The sequence below is a fragment of the Parasteatoda tepidariorum genome, chromosome 3 (assembly GCF_982258835.1).
Source record: "Parasteatoda tepidariorum strain Cologne lab strain chromosome 3, Ptep-v5.0, whole genome shotgun sequence".
NCBI lineage: Eukaryota > Metazoa > Arthropoda > Arachnida > Araneae > Theridiidae > Parasteatoda > Parasteatoda tepidariorum.
This window is the reverse complement of record NC_141757.1, coordinates 123,322,190-123,345,842: the sequence shown is the minus strand read 5'-3', so window position 1 is coordinate 123,345,842 and position 23,653 is coordinate 123,322,190. Positions and strand designations below refer to the sequence as shown.

Below are 23,653 nucleotides of genomic sequence, written 5' to 3'. Positions count from 1 at the left end.
AGCGACCGGAGGACCAATCGTGTTAATATAGGGCACTGTATCGTGCTTAATTTTAAGATAATTAGGTCTAACTCTAGTAATTTCAGAAAATTCCTGAATTAAGTTGTGATATTTAGTATTGCCAAAAATTGTTTTAACACTTTGAATTGAGGAAAGAAATATTTTACTTGATGAGCCAAAGACGTTTTCGTATCAATTAATTTTTTTATTTTTAAGATCGATTAACAACTCAAAATGTCGTAAGAAATCTGTGCCTAAAATTGGTTTTGAAACATTCGCAATTATAAATGTAAAATCAAATTTTCGATGTAAACCGAAATTAAGCGACATAAGTTTAACACCAAATGTTTTAATAGCAGTGCCGTTAGCAGTATGCGACACATAATTTGATGTTGGCCCGCAACCCCTAAATGTTATAGGCAATAAACTTACATCAGATCCGCTATCGACCAAGAACAGTAACTTAGTTTTGCGATCAGAAATAAAAAGTCGGTGGCTAAATTTTAAATTCTCACTGCTATTAACCACCGCACTAATAGTAGAGCTCATCAGTTTAAATTGAAATTGCAAGGGTCAATACATGTGTGCGCTTTTTCAGCATACTTCCTATGATACCAACAAATTTTCGTTACGCTAGTTTGACTCTCTGTTTCACCTTTAGAAGTGTGAGAAAATTTTTTCGAAACGTTTGATTTGGAACGCAAACGACTACGGGATAGACTTCGATATCTACTTATAGATTTTATTTCGTTCTTAAATTCAGCCAAATCCGTAGACATTTGAGCTATTTTTTCCATAAGTGAATCTCTATTTACAACTTTCTCTATTACAACTTGAATCTCCATTACAACTTGAAATTGCAGAAAAACTAGTTACTTCAGAAACCTTATCGGCCAAAGTTGATAAAGTGTCTAAACCTTCCGTACTAACACTTAAAATAGACTGAATAGATGAGGGTAAATGAGATAGCCAAATAGATTTAATAACCTCATTTGAAAAATTAGATCCTGCCAATTCTCGCATATGTCGCAACAAGGCCGACAGCTTGGAATCTCCCAATGCAAGGTCCTGAAGTAAAGCTTGAATTCTTTTACTCTCGGACAAGTAAAATTCTGCAATAAGTCTATCCTTAACGGCCGTGTATGGCTTTTCCAAATTTGGATTTCTAACCAAGTCTGCAATAACTTGCATGATATGCTGATCAAGAACAGAAGTAATCCCTGATAATTTAAAATTAGCCTCAATCTGCGTAAAATATAGACTTGAATTATCAATCCAAAATCCAGGTAAGCGAAGGCCAATTTTATGAATTTCAGTTTCAGTTTTATCTATATCAGTCATTGTAACACAAAACTAAGCAACTAGTTAAAGATTCACTTATGAAAATTTTCAAACTAAACTAGTTATATGTATACATTAGAACAATTCAATAAGGATATATGGATATATGGAATATTCAAGGATATATGGAAATATTCACAGTAAAAAATAAATATTTACAAAACTAAGAATGCTTCGGAACTATAAATGTTATACTAAGAGATAAATGCAACTGCATTTAAAGTCCGTAAATTCAAATTCAATAACTACTAATTAAAGTCTCTTACAACAATGTCTAAAAATTTCAGTCTAACATTACAAAAGATATTGCTATGCATTAAGTTTAAATTTTAAGTAGTTCAAGCAAAGCAGTTGACTAAATAAGAGAGGAAATTGTACATTACCAAATTCAAGTAGTTATTCCAAATTCTAATACAACGAATAATAGCGTATTCAAAAACATAATAAACACCAGGGTCACCAATTGAGAGGGAGGAACCCTCTCATATTAAGTTGAGGACAACTAGGATATAAATCAACTAAACATTTAATTTATTAACAACTGAAACATAACAAGATAAAACAGAAACATAAAGTTAAGTATGAGTGTGTGCACAGAGTAATGTTTGAAGCTTCTGAAATACTGAAGAAGGGTACGAGGTTGCCGATCCTGCGTACGTTATCCAGCTTCTCCCTTTGGCGACTACGCACCATACCTGGAGCCACAACTTAACAATTTCTTGAGATATGGCGAAAACGTAAAAAGTAAATTTAAAATTAAGAAGTCCAAATTTTGGAACGTTCTCCAGACCAAATTATTTGGACCATACTTCTCAGATTTCATCTATCCCGTGTATTTTGTGGGTCAAAAATCCTGCGTCATCGAAAAAAAAGGTATATTTATTCAAAAAAAGTCCGTTTTCGACAAACGTATTTTATGTAATTTTGTAACTTAAAATATATTTTGAACAAATTAATTAGCGATTTTTAAGAAATAAGTAAAAAAAATGGTTGAGAAAGGGAAATTCAAAAACACGGAAAAAAAATTATCTCATCATTTTGTAGTCTTTAGATTTTTTAAAAGTTTTATTTCTTTCATTAGTCTTTAACAGGGAACGATTTTGCTGAAGAAAATGCTTCTATAGGAGGAGTTGATCGTCACACCGCACTCAGAAACATTGAAATAGTGTGAAAATTTCCCTGGAGTAAGTTTAAAATATAGTTCCTGGCTTACTCAATTAGTTTTAAGATTCTTTGGGGAGATTTTGTTCGTTATTTATTGACGACATCAATACGTTCTTAAAGCATTTAAGCATAAGGTATAGACTAACGTGTATTCTCATAAATGTTTAGGACTTCATAACTTTCCGAGAAAATGCCTTTTAGCTATATTTTAAGACAATTTATTTAAAAGAGGAAAAAAAACTGAAAAAGTGCCGCTTCATCGTATCCGCTTTGTCACAAATGATTTTATAAAGAGATATTTCCTTGCATTACAAATAAGGAAAAGTAGTTTGATTTTATGTATGATTTTTAGTATTTTAACAATTTTTATGAAGTTTTCATGAAAATTTTATTATGAAATGTGACCTCAATGTCTCAAACGTCTCAATGGCTTTATAAAAAAAACTTAGAAACATGCAAACATTTGGAACATGTTATAAATTATAATGCTCTCTGTAGTTGAAAGTAAAAATTGTAGATTTTGAAAATTACAAATACACAATTGGTGTATAAAAATGATCCTTAAGAAAACTGTTTTTTTTTTTTTTTTTTTTTTTTTTTTTTATAAATAGAGATCGTAATTGATGATTGTAACTTATTTTAACCACTCACTTAGTCTCTATATTGTCACTATCTGGGAACTGCACAATTTATGGCCTTTACACTTTTTATAATTGTGAAAAGGCATTTGTTATACGTTTAAAATATGCCTTATCATCATTTCGCGTAATTTAGAATTAGTTTACGTATACACTAATTATTCGCCAAATTTACGGAGCTGCTATGAACTCAATCTTCTTTACAAACGATCTGCAAATTAAAGCAACCTTTGATGTGTGTAAGAATGCTTGATTCTGTATCAACTGGGAATAAATAAATCATCAACATGGTTTTTAGAGTTTTTATAATACAAATTCGGATAGGTATTACACCACAGTTTTTAGAGTGTAAACTTAAACTTAATTGATGTCAAATCTTAAAGTTTTTATCTATGTTATGCTCCCAGCTATTGATAACTGCCAACGTATGTTGGCAGTTATCAATTGCAGTTATCAATTGCGCATTGCTGTTATCAATACTGTATGTTGGCAGTATTGAAACTGCAACGTGATTCACTAAGATACTTATTTATAGATTTTAAATCAATATTTTTCTAGGAAGCAGTTTACAGAGACAATTTTGCCTTTGACATTTTAAAATTTAAAACAAAAGTTTTATCGTGAATTTTAATCACATTATTAGCTACAAGGACTTCTCAAAATATTTACAGATAAATGTATCAAACGATTGGATCGTTTCGCTTGTTGTTCCTCAAGGGACAGGAGACAAACACTGATTGGAGAATCTTGACAGATCTAAATTTTGATGCGAAACGAATTCTTTGTTACTAGTAGTCCCCTGGGCCCCCATATTGTTTTCTAATTAACTAATACTTACTCTAAACATAGGTTTGGTACAGACAAGTTCCAAACTCTACCCACAGTGATAAATTGATTTTGTTAACCGTAGATGCTTTAAATGAGAGTGAGTTTTATTTGAAAGTACTTAAAATTGTTCTGTTTTAGAACTTATGATCTGATATAATTATTCAAAACATTTATGCAAACTTTAATAATTTTGAATAGGTGTTTTGATCCATTTGCTTAAAATAATTTCAACGATATTTATAGTTTATTGTGAGAAACTGAGAAGCTATGCATTCTCTTGCTTTTTCCCACATAGTTTTGGTTATAAATTTTCTTACACTGGATAAAATAGTATTAAAACATGTCACTACAAAAATTGTTCAGTTGCTTGTGGAGAGATGGCTCTGATTTTTATCCACATTATATCAAATCAAACCAAAATGATTACAATAACTAAAAGTAAAATTATCATGCTAATTAAAGTAGTGAAATAAAGTAGAAATTTAATGACCAATTCCTTATAAGCACAATTTTTCCCCAGACAATCTCAAAATTTCAAAAGAGAAACTAGTTAAGGTAAAATCATAGTTATTTTTGTGAAGAAAATCAGTATTTTCAGTTTGTTCAATAGAGAAATTTCTCACTCTCATGCACTGACCGGTTTTCACGAGAAATTCTCCAGGCACTCCTAATGGTGGTTACTATAGTTTCGAGAATTTGTCATTTCAAATGGGGATGTGGGTTTAGTCAACGTGGTTTTGGTATAGGTAAGCGGAGTCATGTCAATTTCTCAATTCTTCACCCTCTACGCTTGTTTCCATGGTAGCAGACAACAGAAATAAGAAAAGCGCTGCGCAGTTATCGCAAAGCAACATCGACTATCTAAACAGCCTGAGCAGTACCTACATGCCTAAAAGTATGCGGGAGGCTAAGTGAGAGTGAGAAATCTCTATAACATTTACGTAATATTTTCGTCAGTGCTTGTATCTAACCCGTTTCAGTTAATACAGGATAGTAGCCATTCAGTGCTTTCAACAATCAAATTAAATATAATTGTTTTTTTTAAAAGGCGAAGTGATGTGTGGCGTAGTTTAGTAACTTCCATTTGTTTTTTGTTCTTTAGTAAACATTTGCAAATTTAACGGTACGTTACGAACAAGCACTAGAGTGATTATTAGTAATTTCAATAAAAAACAGAAGGAAGTCAAATGCGTTAGGTTTGTGTATAATTTATTTTTGAGAGCTGTAAAGCCAAAGAGTGGAACGCATTACATGCACGTTTTTATTTTAAGTTTTTTATTATAAATTCTCAGTCATTTCCTATAAATTTCAATAGTAAAAAAGTACCTAAAAATTCGAAGATTGTTATTTTAGTAAAAGTTAAAATTAAACTAATTATTTGTTTGAGTAAATTTTAAAATTTTCTAAGTTCGTTTGTGAGACTTATTTAAAGCATTCGCAAAAATCGTAAGAGTTGGTGAGTAAAACAAGCATAAGGAGGTGCCCAAGAGATATATTTGACTCTTCTGCTGTAACTCAATCTCAACCTATTTTTTCGTTTTTATTTACCATTTTTTAAGAAAATCTGAGCGTCGAATTTGATTTACATAAGAAATATTTTGAAAGTATTGATGTAAAAAGAAAGTGATGAAAGATCTACTTCGTTGCATTTGCTCATAGATGGAAAAGAATGGCTATGTTTTTTTTTCTTCTTTACATTCACGGGCATTGTTTCAAGAAACATATATGTATCAAAATATTTTTAAATCTATTAAGGAACAGCTTAGTTATTAAGAACTTTTTGTTCAATAAATGAATGAATAGTTTATGCATTTGAAAGAGGAAAAAAATTTAAAAGAACAAAACTTTATATATGGAGAGTAGCCAGAATATTTGCATTTCTAAAGCACTAATAATTTCTTAAACTGTAAAATATTTCAATTACTACGCATTTTTTATTTAAAAAGAATTTCCGCTCACCATCCCTCGTAATTTATTATCAAGTATCATTTCATTATAATCATTCTTTTGAAACATTAATATTTTACTCAAAACATTTTTGTTTCAGAATATACAACTATTTTAGCTTTATGTAAGTGCATTTTTATTAACTTGTTAGTCATAATAAAGGACCCGGCTTTAAAAATTATCATGTGTTCTTGAAAAAAGGTTTAACATCAAGAACACAGAATCTGTGACTCAATAAGAAGAAATAAATTCATTCTTTGAAGAAACTTTTAACAATTCAAAATGGGAATTGATTCTTATTGCTCTTCATTAAGTTTTTTTTTCAAATATTATTTTTTAAAAATTTCATCATAAAAGTTAAGATTTGTTACTGATGGCAACACGTAATCTCTCGCTTTTCAACTTTTGATTGGCATCTACTCAAGCGTGAGTTAATAAAATTAAAATAAATGAAGATTTCGCGACATAAAAATTAATATTTTAGACAACAATGCGCAAATAGTCAATATTTAGTGTAAAGAAGCTGGAAAACAAATAAAAAAAGCGTTCAAATGTGCAAGAACCTTAAAAAAATTAAAAATTCTTAAAAAAAATATACTTGTTACATTTACAATACAAAGTGTCAGCGCATTCAATTTCAACAGTAGTTTTACATTTCAAAACATTAGGTCGGCGAACACATTTTTTAACTTAACTTTAGCAGTTAATATTTCTCAAACTAACAATCGAAGCGTAAATTATTTTCATTCCATGGAACTCCATGTACATTTTTTATCTACACACCTTCGTAGTTTCAAATTTTTAAATCTTATGGAATTTGAAAGCAAAATGTAACGTAAAGGGAAAAAAAGGGAGAAAAATTCACAAAAAGCACTTAAAATTTCAATAAATTTCGACCAAATTAAAATTTCGAAAAATACTCTGTGTTATATTCATAAACAAACTTGTCCCTTTCAGCATGCCAAATTTCAACTCTGTAGTTGCATTCCTGCAGCCTGTAGAGAGACCCGTAAAGTATTTTTACAAGTTCAACTGGTTTCATTCACATTCTCGAGCAAGTTATCGCATGTTAATTAGTTCTTATTCCATCGTAATTGCTGTACACTTTTCTGTGCATCTTAGCGATTTCACGTTTCGATGTCTTTCAATTTTCTCGCAACCAAACAATATGTAAAGTTAAGTTGAACACCCAAAACAGCGGCGTTGGCATCAGGGGCTCTTATGATTTTCTTATATAGAACGATGAAATATGGGTTAAACTTTTTTCTAAAAATGAATTCAAAAAATAATAATTTTGTAAAAAAGCAAAAGAAATTTTCGAGTGTGGATTAATAAAATTTAAATTTACGAATGATGCATTTTTAATATTCTTAAAAAAATGGCTGACGCATAAAGTTAAGTTTATAAGTCTAGCTCGTCCCTAACAGTGAAAATGATTTTTAAGTATTAACATTTATTATATTTAAAAATAATTCAATTGATACTAATTTATAATACTTAAAATTAGATAAATGCAAGTTTTCAAAATGGGAATTGAATGTTTTAATTTTGAAGTAACCAATCAATTCAGTGAATGCAGATCACTTAAAATCGAACTCATGGCACAAATTTATATGTCAAAAACAATAGTAAGTTTACACACATGATTATCTCTAATACTCTGAGCCTATTGATAAACTGTCGCAATACACAAATATGTACAAACCTGTTTAACTGTATTCGTTCATTTAGCAGAAGAATGAGGTTAATTAAAAGAGGCTAATTTGAACCCATGAACGATATAACTTTAGAAAAATACCAGGAATGATGTAACTTTGATGCAATACCTTGAATGATGTAGAAAAATATAGTTACATAATTGTATGTGAATTTGAATGCAAGCAGTTGATATGAATCCATAAGCCATGGAAGCCAGACACATAACCATGAACGATATGAAAAATCGATGAAAATAACAAAGAAAAGAGCTATTTAAAGCTTACACACATAATAATTTCTAATATTTTAGGTCAATTAATAAACAATAATAGCCTTCAATTGTTTACTGACCTTAAACTTTCAACGCTTGTTTCATTAACTGAGTTCATCCTGTCATAGTGACAAGTACATCAACCTTTATATGTTACCAAAGTTTTGTTCCAACAACTTTATGTAATTTACTTAGTATGACTACAAATTTTATATGTTATAATTTTTTCCCGAATATATTCGATTATTTTCCTTCATATTCTTTAAAAAAACATCTAACGATTATGGTAATTACATTATATTGATTTTAATCGGATTAGCTTTATTTTATAAATGACGTATACCGTTTGAAAATTTATCGAATATATGAAACTGTACAAGAATGCTCTATCATCACAATGTGTTCTATACACTGTAGAAAGGGTGGTGTAATATCTATCCGAATTTGGTCATCAAAAACTCTTGAAATTGTGTGAATGATTACTTCATTTGCGTAATCTAGCGTTCTTACACACCTCAAAGGGTGCAGTTAAATCTTAAAACTAATAATTAATGAAACTTGCACCTATCTTCAGCTTGTTGGTGAAAAATATGCAACATATATTTAAACCATTTAATTAAATTCTTGTGCGGAGTGATGATAGGGCTTGTTTTAGACATAAACCAAATTCTTTTGATCTATTATTAGAAGTTTAGAGGCGAATAATTGCGCAATTTCAAAATGGGAATTTGGTGGCCTAAATGATCACTTGCTTATATGAAGTGTACTGGTGAAATATGAGTTCTGATTGTTGAATTTATTTGACAAACTTATCTAAGCCAGCTTAATATCAAGTAATTCTCAGCCCCTTTTTCTTAGTGACAAAATATATTGATTGTGGTTTTTTGATATTCTAGTAATTTCAATCCTCTAGTCGGATTGATTTGACAAACTACACATATGAGCTGCTACATAATGCATGTTTGCTTTTAGTTGTATAATAAATATATTTACGTTCATATGCGATTTACATAAATAATTACATACATAAAATGAATTTTATGACATTTATCTTTCTTTCACCTCGGCTTGTTTGTGACTGAATATTAGTTCATATTAATATTTAGTCTGCGTATGTTTGATTAACAACCAAATTTTAAGAATTAGTGCATATATGCATCCTGAATTTATTATTCCGGCTTTTTATTCAAATTACCGTGAAAAACACTTTACTGATTCTTATGTATTTCATATTTTTCTCTTACTGAAGTGTAAATGATTATTACAGTAGTGTAAATGATTACTCTAGGTGTTTTACAGAACACCAGGAGCTATCCTCGGTTTTGATGTAAAGTAATTGCCACCACTTTTGGTGTTCAAATACACGAAAATATTTTCCAATGTATGAGTTTATGTTTTTTTGCACAATTTGCAAAATACAATGAATATGATTTTACGAACTAAAAAAATTTAAGGCTGCATATAATAAAATATAAAACAATGTTTTGGTCCCATTTTTATCAAAAAATGAGAACGAGGTTAACAAAATAAGAAGAAACTTTCTTCTTTTAAGTTCTTCAAAAGATTTCGTTTAGTCCCTTGAGATATATGTTGTAATTTGTACTGAAAAAATGGCAACATCAGGGATAAATATTTCATTCACCCGAGGGATGTTTTAACCCCGAAAAAGTGCAGCATCCCACATTTTTTTCTTTTTCTTTTTTTTCTTCTTTGTTTTATGTGTAGTTAAAGAATTCGGGTTAGCTTTAAAAGTACTTCAGTGAAATACTTTACGGTAGTTTCAAAAAGTGGATTGGTATTTAAGCAATTTGCCATAAAGAAATAGAAAATAAAATTACTTAGTTGCTGATGTATAAGGACCATTTTTCATCAATGTCACTAAACTCTTTTATAAACAATACATAGAAAAGGTTTCATGAAAATGCCGTTTAAAAGCTTATTCTGTTTTAATTCGTTTTAGTGCAAAGCAAATAAATAATTAAATGAAAGCAAGGAGCACAACTGAATACGTTTAATGATCGAAAATTTATACTTCATTTTACCTTTACTTCAATTATACAGCTTATATTTCAACTAATATGACTAATTTAAAAATTAGAATAATTAGTAATGGATATTGTAAGCTATTTTCCCATTTTAACCAAACTAAAGTCAAATGCATCAAAATTCAAGTCAAATAAAAAAAAAATTCATTATTTGCGCAAAAATGTTACCAATGAAATTAAGTACATTGCAGCCAAGACCTCAGGTTTATTAACACTGGGATGTTACGTGAAGGAACAAGCCTTTATAAATGTTGAGTAATACATTCACCCTTAATCTCTGATTTGGTTATCAAAATTAACCTTCCATATGCAAGATTTAATGCCATAGAACCTACAAGTTTAATAACCTTTAATGACAAGTTGTATCAGCAGAACATAACCACGTTTTTTCAAAACGATGGTTCAAAATGTAAACAAACAAGTAAATATGAAAAAACAAAATGCATAGGGAAAAAAAGGGATGACACAAACTATCAGAGTATGGTAAATTTTATTATGTTTTAGGCTCTAAGGGAACACTAAAAAGCTCAGTTAGTTTTGCCAACGTGTTTTGCTTATGATTTTGGTAAAATTAACGAAAATATCGTTTAATAACACGCGATAAAATTTGGTAATTCTATCATACAATTACCATAATCATATCAATACCACATATCATATCAATTACCATAATTATTTTGGCAATTGATACCTTAAAAACCATTTATTTGGTTAAAATTATTTTTTCAATTTGTATTTTTTAATAAGTGAGCTGTAATAAGAACTATAATTTTGCAAACCAGAATTTCCGGTAAACCATTAACATAAGAACCGGAAAATTAGTTTTATTAGAAGAATTTATTTATTATTTATTTATTTATATATATTTTTTTTTACTAGAATTGTCATTAACCAAACAAGTGAAGTAATTTAAAGACAAATTTCCTCCTTAAAGTACACAGTTTATTTTTGTGAGTAATATGGGGGAGGCACGACTTTTATTATGAATCAAGTACAGTTTTATGTTTGTATACTTTTTATATAAGGTTTTATATTTATTGTATATTTGTATTTGTATATTTTTCAAACGGTGAGTACCAGAGAAACAACGAGATTTTTGCATTATCATAATTCAACAGTTCATATTTTTTCACTACATATCGTTTCAATATAAATTATTCCCATTACACGAATTAAGATGAACGCTGATGTCTTTCGAATTGCTGGTGATTCTTTAATATTCCCAAGATAGTGATTAGCAGTTATTTCATTCAATATATCAATATTCTATTTTCCATAGATAATTATTAAATCTTTTTCATTTACATATTTCAACATTTTGAAATTTTTATTTTAAATATTTTTTATTGAACAAACTGTTGAGATTTAAAAATAGTTCTAGAAATTTTATCATCACTTTACAATCTTTATCATTTTGAAAAGTTCTTATTTTAACAGATAATCAGTGTTAAAATAATCACCATTAGTTGTATTTATAGAATAGTAAAACCATAATACATCAGCAATTGTTTGCCTTCCTTGGGTAATACGAATTTTTATCTATAAAGGCATTTTCAGTAGATGATCCATAGTTCTCAGCACAGTTCAATTAGCATACTAAGATTGCATAATGTTGTATATGCACGGAAACAAAAATTTTTTAAAATTACCTTACTGTAATAACATTTTTGGTAAAAAGTATTAAATAAATAAACATAATTTTGGTTAATAAAATGGCATTTAAACCTTTCGTTTAGTCATTTTTCCCTTTATATGAAAAAAGTTTACAGAAAATTCTGGTTTTCAAAAGTATACTTCGTTTTACCACACATTTAATAAAAAAATGCAAAGCTGAAATGCAAATTTACCCGAATAAATGGTTTATATTCCCTTCTTAACGATATCACGATAAAATGACAAAACTTAGCTCCATTTCCCAAATTTAAACACATATTATAAAACAATATTTTATTGCTAATTATATCAAAATCATTTCAAAAGTGTTTCGATAAAAAATACTGTGCTTCTTTGGTGTTACCTTATGGCCAGAAACACGATAAATTTTAACATACTCTGGTTGTTTTGACCGTTCCTTTTTCGTAGCATGCTTGGTAGAGTACATCCGATAACAACTCTTGTGCTACTTGTTCACAGTCAGGGAAGGTTTATCATAATGCATGAATGAAAAAAGTGAAACATAAGAAAAAAATATTTAGACCAGGAATCATGCAGTTGCATTGCGTTAGTTTCGTCTCAATTTTATATTTAAGGAAAGCAGTCGAAGAACAAAAGCATCGAAAATCAGCAAGAAATTCTGCCCAAAAAAAATTCGGTTGTATTTCTTAGAGTGGTTCTTAGAGTGGTTCTTCTTCTAAGAATTTCAACTGTTCATGTACAAAAGTCTTATAAGTTTTCGTGATAGCTAATTTTCAATTTAAGAACATTTCTCATTAGTACAACATAATTTTTTGTAGCCCTAAAATATTGCCTCCAATTGCTGCCCTTTTGAATTGTTATAATGCGTTGTTTTTCATTTTGTAACGCTTTTCTTCGGCCTTATGCATTGTTCGAGCTTATTTAATACTGAACGATTTAAAATTATTGTATCGCTAAACACTGTAAGGTTACAAACTTGTGTTATATGTTGCAAATTTAGAACTAAATTTGAAAATTGTAAGTGCTGAACTATAACAAATTTGTGTCCCATAAGCAAGCTAAGCGAGATCTAAGATGTTAAATTACCTGATGTGGCAGGGACCCTGCCGCCTAGTTACATGATTATTATTTGAATTTATTTAATTTAGGTTACATTATTGTCAAGCAGTTTTTATTGATTTGACTGTGATTATTATTTAATGCATAATGATTGTAAAAATTTAGTCATTTATCCTCAATAATGACAGATCTGTATCAGAAATTTTTTGTTCAAGCTTACAGCATGTATACATTCAAAATACTTCCTAAATCATCAAGGCTTTATAATACTGGAATATAATTTCTTCTGTAAGTAAGGAATCAATTTATGAATAATATTAAAACTAATATTAAAACCAAATTTAAAACAACTTTTACGTAGATATTCTATTTTCTACAGGTTTTAAACGAATTTAATAGATTTTCTCCTCATATTTAAAGGTCATCTTCAAAGCTGCACATGTCGTATTTTTATTATCTATTCCAGATTATTTTAGGTTCGGGTGTTTTTAAAAGTTTTTCCTTTACATTATTTTCTCTATGAAGTAAAAGAGTATATTTTTTGAAGGTCGTCATATTTTCATCGCTGCTTTAAAGGGACATAATTTCGCCTTAAGCTTCAGCGCGAAAGGATAAAAGTGTGTAGGTAGATAAAATACTTGTAGGGCATAAAAATACAAATCAGCGAAAATGTGTGACAACTATTTTTAAATAAAGTTTTATGGTTTCTTGGAAAAATATATTTTAGCTAATTTTTTTATACAAATAATAAGTTTAACATATAACATAAAAAAAGTGATTTTGCCTGTGTGAACTATTCGCTTCTCCCGAAGACATAAAAAAACTTTATTAGAAATCTAACCACAAAGTTATTAATTACTGCGGTTGATGGTAGATGCTTCGAAGATATTACAGCATGAATTTAATTTATTAAAATACTTTTAAAAATACAATGCGATTTTAAATTATTTGATCTGCATATTAATTTAGCTATTCATTTTTATATATGTATATTTATTTGTACATTTAGTTTGTATATTTAAATTGCATGCTTAATACCTTCAGCTCATCTGTGGAAACATGTTCCAACTAATGTCAGAAATTTTGGGTGATAAAGATCATGTCCTGTCACACTAATGTGTGGCAAAAATTGCTTTTATTTATTTATTTTTAACATTAAATTTTAATTTAAATTTTGGAAAGCAGTTTGTCGAATTTATGACAATACGTTAACAGCAGCTTCATCAAAAGAATGTGCTATATTTCACTACGCAATAAAATTTAATGTCTTTTATTAGCTTTTCAATGGAAGAATTTTTTAACGAAGAATCTAAATTTATACTTAGGAACTACATTTTTTTAATCAATTTATGGAGTTTGTTTGCTTTAAAAGCGAATAAACAATGTTTTCTTAACTTTTTTAAAACAAAACGATATTTGTGCTCGTACATATAACCCGTATATGTACAAGCCTTTTTATGTACGTATTTTTTTATTAAGAAAATAAAGAAAAATCCCAATAGTGTTGTATTTTTACGATAATCAGTTTATATTCTACAATACCCACAAGTAATTTTTTTCATATAATCACAATTTTGATTGATGCAATTCTGTAGTCGTTGTGATATTGCTTTTTATCATACCATCTCTTCGCAATATCCTTGAGAAAGAGTTGAACCTCATCCTCCGTTTCGTTGTATTAGCGTTCTCAGTCGAAATAAGTTGGAATATGCCTGCATGGACCACCATAAATGTTGGCAAGAGCTTTAAAAAAACCCAGACAAAACGTAAACGATCAATTCTGCAACAGTATTACTACTGCAACATACGAATAGGCATCCAATCACTACTACTTGTTTTCTAATTTTTCATATAAAAAGTGACTCAATAAAAGTGACTCACTGCCAAAATAAATGATTAGATGAGATTCATAGCTTTTTCAAGGATATGGAGGGGTGCTGAATAATTTTTGGACATGCAAAAATCTGATGCATAAACTCAAGTAAGTAATAATTATGTATAAAAATAAGAAATTTTCGTCCTTTAAAATAATGAAAATATAATATAAAATTTTTGTTTTCTTAAAATGTACTATTCTTTTAATGTTTCCCTTGAGTCATAACACGGATGAATAAGACTTGTTTGGAGCTACCATATAAATGTGCTTTAAAGTTCGTTTAAAAAATTCGTATTTTTATCAACTTTAATAACAATAAGCATTTTTTAAAATTAAAATGTACCTAATTTACATAAACATATCTTCAGTAGATCATAAGAACTAAGGGATACGCATCTAGATTAAAATAAAAATATTTTTTCAGTTTTGTACGGGATCATTTTTTAGCGTTTAACATTGTATATTTTTTAATATTTAATATTTAGATGTAACCTATTTATGCTACTAAAAAATATCAAAATTGAGTAGCATGTGTGAAATAATGTAAGAGGTAGATTATAGTTTTATGAATAAAAATTTTTACTTAAATGAAGTTTTTAGCTTGAAATGAAAAAAGAATTGTGCAAGTAATTAACTCCACCACGACTTTTTCAAACAAGTTAAACTTTTAAATAGAATATAATTTTTTTTAATCAACAGGAAAAATAATAGTTTTAATTTGACAAAAAATATAAAAACTAAAAAGTGAAAGCCTTTCACTTTTTTTCTTCCTTATTTACCTATTATGATATAGTCATTAAAATTTACTTAAAGGGTTTTAGGTAAAATTTTAATTTTTGTAATGTTTGAGACTTTTTTAATTTAAAAAATGCACTTTTTATGAAGATTAGTGAGTCGATAAAAATTTGTGATTACGTATTACTTTCAGTGACAATACATTCCTTTTAATGTCTGAATTTGAAAAAGAAAAAAACATCTGGAGCTTATGTATCTATGAAAGTTAATTATTTTTTTTTAGTAAAATCATTTAGTTTTTTTTGGTAATATTTTTAAAACTCTTTTGCTATTTTTTAATTAAAAGTACTTACCTTTTACTCAGAATTTCTTTTGTTTTAAATCCTGAAGCTATCTACGACGGAAAAAGTTCAAATTTTTCTTTTTGTAATGTAATTTTTATTAAGGAGAAATTTTTCATTACAGATTTAAAAGAAACTAAATAATAAAACCACATTTATAACTTAATACAATAAAATAACACCGAATTTTTACGTAGTAATCTATAACTTTAAGGGTTTTATTATTAAAAAATTAAACAAGTTTTAATGGAAATGACTGAAAATTATTTTTTTCAAACCGATATTATATTTAATTTAGTAGTAGACAATCTTATTATATTATATTTTTTTGGAATTCTTCATACAATTGAAGAATAAAAAATGCGCACACTAACTGTCGCAAGTTAATATTTAAACAAAAAAATTAAAAATGCAATCAAATTATGACGAACTATTTCCAAGGAAGGCAGAACTGTAAACCTCGAACCTTTTTCGCTGATAAGATTTTAGTTTCTTCCACGGAAAGGAAATAAGAGGTGATTAAAATAAGCACCTCCAAATTCCATTAAGAAATCAAATATGTTACGACCTTTACTTCTCATCATCGGATTTTGATTTGCATTTCTGACTCCAATAAAAAGGTTAGCAGCAGTATGGTCCCATTAAATCGTTCAGATGTCCGAAAGTTTGTCTAATGAAAGTTCATTTTACTTTTTGCTTATTTCTCCACATCTCGAGAACTTTTTATGCGAATTGAAAAATTTCTGCCCACAATTATCCGAAGACAGTTCCATGCAAAATATAAATTTAAATAAATATCTTTTTAATTGTTATATTTAAAACATTCGAAAAAAAGTGAATTGCAAGTTATAAAATTTTTACACAATTTAAAAATGCCGAAATCAAAACTTGTACGAAATCGGTCGAATAGTTCCTGAGAAATCGAATTAAAAAATATCACTTCATAAAAATTCCATTTCTCAGAAACTATTCGACCTACTTCGCACAAATTCTGTATCATTTTCCACTCTGTACATGCAACTAGTGTAAGTCATTAGGTATTGATCAAATATGCGAAACCTAACTGATTCATCTCAAAATATGTAAATATTGAGAAATCTGTATTCTAATATGGGGCAGTTCAAAAATAAATTAATTATAAGATGCCAAAATTTTTAACATCTTATTTATTTATAATATAAACATTTTATTACAAAAAAGAACATATAAAGCATATCAAAGTATTCACCTGCATTTGATTATTATAATATCCTTAAATGACAAATTAAAAAATACGCATATCAAACTGTCATCGTTAGCCACCATTGCTCCAAGTATTAGTACATAAGATCAGCTAAAAATTGTCTGAATAATGTAATTATGAATTAGTTCTGCCCAATGTCAATCATAAAAATCTGTATATGAGAAGCGATCAATTTGTTTAATATTGAATTTTAAGAAATCAAATTTTAAGTTTTAAATTTATGAAATTCGTTGTCAATCGTATTTATAAACAAAAACAAAAGATTTTTCGCAAATTATAATTTTCTTTCAGTGTTCCGTTGACGTATATTAGTCATAAGTCTTTCTCCATCATTCTGTCAGCATTCAACTAGTGATGGATGAATCCATTATCGCATCGCAGAAATGCTGACACTGTGAAAAGAATCCATTAACTTTGTGCTTCTTTCATAAAGGAGAGGAAATGCACGCACCTCCATAATTACTGTGCTGCTGCCCTGTAGACGACTATGGAAGAGAAGGTCATTTACTTTAACTTCAATTTCTGTAGCAACTCAGAGGGAAATTCCGCGGTTGCAGTTCTCGAAAATTATATTTTGATTCTCTTTAACTACTCTAGTCTATTTACCAAATGGGTAATACGTAACACAGGTTATTTCTGTTATGTGATGGTTAATGCAAATAATTTCTTCTTCTCTCTAAAATGGTATTGTTGCTCGTGGGAATTTTTACATTCTTTTTTACGAAATATCTTTCATTTTGATTCGCTAATTTTGATTCCACTTCGGCTTTTGCTAAAATGATAACGAACTCTGGTTTTCATTAAATGTTTAATGTAAGCAAAATATAATTATATCATTTTTTCCTTGTGGCAAAGACTCTCAGAAATTTTCTAAATTTCGAAAGAAGACTTTGTTGAACCATTTTCCAAACCAAGTCATTTTTGGTTTCGAATATGCGCCTGAGTTTACTATCAGAAATATTAGAAAACCATTTATTCGTTCTGTAGAATATAACAAGAGACTGTTTATGAAATTATAATTTAAAAAATAGTCTCTTGTTATGCGACGAAATATCTCAGACCTAAATAAGTAGTTTAATAAGAAAATTCTCAAAAAAGTCCCGAAATTCTTACGTAATTTAATAGAGAAAATAACGCCTAATGTATTTCATAAGAAAACTCGGTTTGGTGACACTGTTGCAGACTTGGCGATAATCTTGGCGACTTCGCGATACTTTGCTAATATTTACTGAGTTTTACGAGAATTGTCGGGAATCATGTCGAAATTCCGAAGTTTCCTCGCCAAACCTATATAAATAGAAGTGTGCTTCGTCAGAGAAAATAGAGTATTAGTTGACTTATGACTGCGATAGTGCTCTTACTTGAGAGTTCATGAGCAGTCTGATGTTTCAAAGCCTATGATTTGTTGTGCACTAGACTGTTATTTGAGCTGTAATTGATAAATTGTAAAATAAAGCTAGAAATAGCTGTATTCTCAAAACAATATTGCTAATAATTTTTTGGAGTTTTAAGGAATGTTTTATGTATTCCCTATCGAAACGAACCCCTGTGCTCAGTGCAGTACGTTTCAGAGCTCAAAATCTGATACATATTGCTAAGAAATATGCAGCCCGGTCATACGTGGTGATAATTGAAAAACTGCAAGTCATAGAAAAACGAAAAGCTCAACAGAGCATACGGTGAACCAGATTTTTTATCTCTTTTAAACGGAAATAAAATATCACATGCCAAGTAAAATTTTCGCCAGCATTTTCTTATAAAGTTAAGTCATGGATTTAAGAAGCAGTAATCTAAATGAACTAAATATTAAATAAATTTGTAGAATTATTTTCTATATATTCAAATTTAATAATTTTTTTTCAGGTATCTTTCCGCACTATTTTACAAGCATTTTTTTGCCACACAAATATACATACAAAAACATGGAAATTTATATTAGGATGCTACTTTTTTAAAATAGGGTAAAGATTTACATTATAGTTCAGGTTAGAATTAAAAATAAATTAGTTTAAAATTTTTTATTTCAGTTATTTTGATTGTTTTTAGAAATTTCAAAAACCTTGAAAACAAGTATTGCTGAGACATTTGCTAGATAAAATCTGTTTTGTTTTCGAAATACGTCTGAGTTTTCCACTATAGATGTTAAAAGGATCTTTCATTCTTTCTTCGAAATATGTAAGTACGTTACAGAATTCAAAATCTGATATGTTTTTCTAAAAAATGGATCCCCAAATGGAGATTGTGGAAAAAAATGTTAGACGAAGAAATGCGAAAGTTTAATAAAGCTTACTAAAAAAAAATCGAATTTGTTTTCTATTTTTTTAAAGAAAATATTCATAAAGTAATATTTACTTTGAAATATTTAATTTTGGATTAAAAAAATTATTACATGAAAAAATGAGCATAAAAATTTTAAAGTGCTAAAAACATCTTTCATCTTTTTTCTTGTTTTGTCTGTTTTTATGCTAAATTGAATTAGTATTTCAAATTATTTTCTGCTTATTTAAATAAATTTATTTATTTTTAGATAGATTTCCCGCAATATAATACAAGCTTCGTTTTTAAACTTCACTAGTATAAAGACAAAACTAAAAAATATAAATTAGGTTATTTTATTCTTCAAAAAAGTTAAAAAATTTATATAAACTTTGAAATAGTTTAAGTCAGAATTTAAAAATATATTCATTCTGCATTTTTCATCTCAGCTATTTTGACAGATCTCAGAAACTTCATAAACTTCGAAAAAAAATATTGCTGAGATATTTTCCATACCAAATCTGTTTTGTTTTTGGAGTACGCCTGAGTTTGCTGTCACAGATATTAGAAAAATCTTTCATTCTTTCCTTAAAATATGTAAGCATGTTCCAAAAGCTCAAAGTCTGATATGTTTTTCTAAGAAATGGATCCCCCAGACATACATGAAGATTATTGAAAAAACGTCAGACGAAAAGAAACGAAAGTTCAACAGAGCTTACGATGAATCCGATTTGTTTTCTCTCCTCTCTCTCCCTCTCTCTCTTTTAAAGGAAATCAAAATTCACTGATCAAGTAAAATTTTCTTTAATATTTTATTTTTGACAATAAATCTAAAGTATGGAAAAATGGTTAGAAAATTCGAAATGTCTTGAAAACATAGTACGCTTTTTTGTACTGAATCAAATGATTTTCATTTTATCTTTCAGTACTCATTTTTTCTTTATCACCCTAAGATTGCGAAATCTAAAATTTTAGATTTAAAGATATCTGAATTTGATTAATGAAATCTAAATCGTTTTATTTAACTCGCTAGTTAATTTTTTCTAATCTTTTTGTTTCATTTTATACTTTAAAATTTGTTTCATAAGACTCAGTTATCAAATTTTAGTTCCTAAAAAATTTTTTGAAAAATTTTTAAAAGCTAATTAAAGCTACTATAGCTTTGGAAATTTTTTTTTAAATACTTCTAAATACTTATCAACTTTTTTGCACTGAATTTCCATTGAATTCAAAATTTTAAAATTTTTTTTTATCCTAATAAGTTAAATTAAAAAAAAAAAACTTTAGTTTCATAAAAAATATTTAAAATGTTGGCCTTATCAAAAATTGTATGCGTTTGGAGTGATACAAAATCCCTATTTCTAATTCACATATTGATATCCATTCAAAATAACTAAATAAACTCTAAGGTTTCAAAAAAGTTTAAAAATATGTCAACTCTCACATTTTCAAATTAATTTTTGATTTCGAAGCACGATGTAACTTTTGAAAAGGTGCTTACCAAAGGATAAATTTTTTATTAATTTCGAAGGATAAATTGAGGAATAGAAGGCTACCATTTCTAACAATGGTTTCAATTCTTACAAATAATCTGATGGAAGATATTTACTGTATTCGGCGGTATTCTTTGAAAAAACAAGGCAGTCAATCAATATTGATTTGGCAAGTATGGTCAGCGGTTTTATAAATTTTTAACCGTGGAGGGTTTTCATGGTTTTCCTTGCCATGAAACGCAAATGCGGATTAGTTCCATCAAAAAGTCCTCCCTCCACGAAAGTCAATTTATCCTAATACTTAATCCAAGAGTTCTCTTGTCTTCTGGATTGGGTTGAGAACTGCAAGGCTAAGGAGTTGAACATTAGTAGTCGTAAACCCAAAAAATTGGGTCGACTATTCAACGACGGTTATAAAATAAAATAAAATGAAATCATTTTCTTCAGATAAAATAATACTACTACAATTTTGAAATCAGCATTTTTTGAAAGATTTATTAGCATTATATAATTTTCTGTTTCTAGGTTATTGATAAATATTCTTGTTTTTGCCTAATTAACATCCAAATAATTTTAGCATCATCCAAATTTTTGAACTGAAAAAAAATTACATTTGAAAAACATTTAACAATAGACAAATGTGAAAGAGTTAAACAAATTATTCAAAGCAACAAATAGCATACTTTTATTGTCTAACAGTTTTGAGAAATAAATAAATCAAAGTTCTAAGAATTATCAAGCACTATGAATCCAATTAAGCGACCCATTTATTTTCAAAACTTTATGAAACGTATTACGCTCTATAAAAGGTTTAAAAATTTGTTAAGTACTTGCAATAATAATAATAATAAAACTTCAAGAAAGTGTAAATTAAAGTTCAAATTATAATTCCTCTTAAAAGTAAGGGGAGATGGGGTAATACTGTCTAGCAAAGATTCGAAGAACTGTTGGAGTTAACTGGTCGACCTAGAAACTCACTGATTAAATGAATATATCTATTGTTTCGTTGTCTCAATTATATCAGTCATGAGAAGCCATTAAAGTACTACTTTTTTGATAATAATATTTTTCCAGAAAGAGTCAACCTATCCGGTCTTATCTCCACAAGTGAGGTAATGCCAGAGACACGTGTTAACTCTATGGAAAATTCGAAACTATTAAAATTTCAGTGAAAAGTAGCAGACTCAGTTTCAAATAATTTCAGAAGTCATGAAGGTTCAGTTAAAGAGACGCATTCCTCCATTTATTATTTCAGGGGTGACAAATTAAAGAATTATCATCTTTTCAGGGAACTTAAAGGCTTTTTTTAAATTTTTTATTTATCTTTTCCTTTAATCTATGCGGTTAATTTATATTAGTATTTTTTAACATAAACTTTTAACTAGTTACTATTTAAGAGTAACGTTTCCATGTATGGGGATTAACAAAGATTATCTTTTCAAAATGATATCAGTATTGTAGGCGAAGCTCTGGAAACGATGAGTGTAGTGCCCGAAAAAATGGACCTATCTGAATCACTTTTGAACTAATGATCGGATCTTCACGTTCTAGGACTCATTCTTAATGGTTCGAGGGGGTGAATGCAAATGTGTTGATTAATAAGTGCAAAAGATATTTTAAGTTACAAATTTAAGAAACAAAAACGTACTTCCTCTGAATACTCATACCTTTTTTTTTCAACGGATTCGGATTTCTGTCTCCCAAAATATGGAGGGTAGCCGCAATAAGGGAAATATGGTCCCCAGAGTTTGTTCAGAGAAGCGATCCAGGATTTGGACCCCTTAATGTTAATTTTACTTCTTACGTATTTCGCTTTATCTCAAGAACTTTTGAAAATAATTTTTAGCACGCAAACAATAATTTTTAGTTCATATTTATTATTTTTGATTATTATATTAGGTAATAGTTTTAAAAAAATTGATTTATAAGGTATAAATTTTTTGTAGCATTTTAAAGAACATAATTTTACATGGCAAAAGACAAAATTTTAGCTAAATTGATTGACTAGTTCCTGAGAAATTTAATTTTATAAAAGTCAGATATTTAAAATTCGATTTCTCAAGAACTACTTGACCGAAGAATTACTTTTGCTCAAATTTTGTATTTTGCCATGAAAAATTATACTCTTTAAATTGAAGCAAAAATTCGTATACCTTACAATTAAATATTTTCGGTTATGAATTAGTGCTTACTAAAACTTATTTTTTGCATGGAATTGTCTTTGGATAAACGAATTGTCGAATAACGAATATAATTAGTGTGGAATTTTTTTCATTTATCTTCAAACGTTCTTAAGATATAGCGAAAGATGCGAAAAGTAAAATTAGCATTAAGGGGTCCAAACTTTGGAGTGCTTTTCTGACCAAACTGCCCTTACATTTTGGATGTCAGAAATCCAAACCCGCCTAAAAATGGTATGTTTATTCCAAGAACGTACGTTTACGGTCTGATTTTGTAACTTAAAATATCATTAAAAACAAGTAATTTTATGTGAAATGAAATATTTTTAAAGCAAATTTTCAATTGCAATACACAGTATTTTCCATTCGGAATGTATATTTTATCATTACTTTTCATGAAAACTCGTATAAGGTATGAATGAATTGAAAATTCGTACTAATTTAGGATCGAAATTGAGGTTCTGATGTACGCATTTTAAGCCAAATTGTTGATCCAGATACAATAAGAACGTTCTCCTAAGTTTAAGAAAATTACAAATTCAATATATTTTTTTAAATTGCAATTGTTTTGTAATAATTTTTCACAGTTAATCTAGTGTTTCCTATTTATTATATATAAATATTGATGAAAAATTATTATTAAATAAAGTAGAATTTTGCCCAATCTCTGTTTTCTATTCTATGTTTATAAAGCCTATATAAAAGTTTAAAAATTATTGAAAATTCACAATGAATAAAAATATTATTTTTCCGTTAAGTGTCTTAATAACCGTATACAAGACAACATATTATTCATATTACAGGCTTATAAGTTATTATAAAATTGTCCTAATTTACAAAATTATTTCAAAAGTTCAAAATTGTCCTAATTTACTCCAGTTTTTAAGAATCTGTTGCATGCTG

The 23,653-nt window shown here is 28.4% G+C and overlaps 1 protein-coding gene across 1 annotated transcript; it reads right to left on the bottom strand.

Annotated features, from left to right (window-relative positions):
* Positions 1 to 807: 807 nt before the first annotated feature.
* Positions 808 to 1,341, bottom strand: LOC147814266 (uncharacterized). Its single transcript, XM_087160298.1, has one exon. It carries the CDS (start codon positions 1,339 to 1,341, stop codon positions 808 to 810), a length of 534 nt encoding a protein of 177 aa, XP_087016424.1.
* Between the last annotated feature and the right edge of the window lie 22,312 nt (positions 1,342 to 23,653).